Source organism: Chionomys nivalis, chromosome 1 (assembly GCF_950005125.1).
Source record: "Chionomys nivalis chromosome 1, mChiNiv1.1, whole genome shotgun sequence".
NCBI lineage: Eukaryota > Metazoa > Chordata > Mammalia > Rodentia > Cricetidae > Chionomys > Chionomys nivalis.
In genome coordinates, this window is record NC_080086.1 from 79,619,412 (window position 1) to 79,620,871 (window position 1,460).

The following is a 1,460-nucleotide window of genomic DNA, read 5'->3' on the forward strand; positions in this document are numbered from 1 at the left end:
TTAATAAGCACCGACATCTCTGTCATTCAGAGATGACGGGAAGGAACATACAGCTTCCATTTTACAGCTAAGGAGACTGAGGCTGGGAGGCATTGAAGGAATTGCTCCAAGGTTAGTGTCAGCACGCTTCCTGCTCTACCTGGGAAAGCACACGAAAGAGAGGTCAGGAAACTAAGACAGGTTACTGAAAGAAAATGAATCAGACCAATATAACCCAGAGGAACAGGTCCACAAGGCATAAGTACCCCCAGGGGCTTGGTACCAGATACCAGGGACCATCCTCACAGACAGTCCAGAGGAGAGAACCCTTTTCACTTGGTAGCCAGATTAGAGCCACGCTAGCTGAGAAGCAGGAAGGCTATGCTGAGAGGGCTTGGCTGCCGTGGAGGGTTAACTTCTGTTAATGTTAATGGAGCAGAAAGGGGCGGGGGAGATGGGCATAGAAGAAACATGTTGTTCTCCGCACTGCCCCAGACCCTAGAGCGCAGGTCACGACGAGCATTGTTCGTCCAGCCGGTAAAGGTCAGTGTGTCCCAGACCATACAGCGGATACAAAGAGCGGAGAGCATTCCCGCTGTCAATACAGGCCACTGCACCTCGTGTTTTCATTCGCTTCTTAAGATGGGCTTGGTGGTAATTTCCAGAAATGAATATGATGGAAATCGATTTTGTGAAAGATTAGAGAGGAACATTTTTCATGATTCAATGTTTCTTTTTTTTTTTTTTTTTTTTTTTTTTTTTTTTTTTTTATCCAAAATGTGTTTATTGGGATGGTTCCCACTCATCTCGAATCTGGTGCTTTTCAGTGCTGCTTCCTCCTGAAGGAGCATCCTTCTGTCAGTCTTGCTTTCCCGCCTGTAGGCTGACAGAGGACAGTGGAGCAGCCGACACACAGGACTACCGTCTGTGCATGGCTAAAGACCGTGGTGATTTTATAGCATCCTGGGCACTTCACATCCATAAAGTAGGAATTGGGGCTCTGCACCAGGCGCTTTTTCTTGTGTTTCCTCTTTTCCTCCTCTGGAGAGGGATGAAGGAGATCCTTTGCGAGAGGCATGTTCTCGTAGGGAGGTCGTCACCGCCGGAAAGGGATTCAATGTTTCTTAACAGCACATTTGGTCAGTTTGCCCTTTTCTTTTAGCTGTGAGCTATAACAAAGCCAGGCACTGGCTTCAAGATTTGTGAAAACCTTACTGGTCCATTTCCAGTAATCATCATGGTCTTTCTTGTCCTTATCTCAAAGTATATTTTGCTTAATTTTTTTTTTTTTTTTTGGTTTTTCGAGACAGGGTTTCTCTGTGGTTTTGGAGCCTGTCCTGGAACTAGCTCTTGTAGACCAGGCTGGTCTTGAACTCACAGAGATCCGCCTGCCTCTGCCTCCCAAGTGCTGGGATTAAAGGCGTGCGCCACCACCGCCCGGCCTTTATCTTGGAAATGAAATTAAGATTTTCTTGTGTTTT

General features: G+C 46.4%; 1 protein-coding gene across 1 annotated transcript; it reads right to left on the bottom strand.

Moving 5' to 3' along the window:
* Window positions 1–751: 751 nt before the first annotated feature.
* On the bottom strand, window positions 752–1,079 carry LOC130881230 (40S ribosomal protein S27). The gene has a single exon (XM_057780660.1). The coding sequence runs from the start codon at window positions 1,055–1,057 to the stop codon at window positions 803–805; it is 255 nt and encodes an 84-aa protein (XP_057636643.1). The 5' UTR covers window positions 1,058–1,079; the 3' UTR covers window positions 752–802.
* Between the last annotated feature and the right edge of the window lie 381 nt (window positions 1,080–1,460).

Excerpts from the sequence above, each read along its gene's own strand:
- LOC130881230 (XM_057780660.1), bottom strand. The coding sequence starts at position 1,057 with ATGCCTCTCGCAAAGGATCTCCTTCATCCCTCTCCAGAGGAGGAAAAG.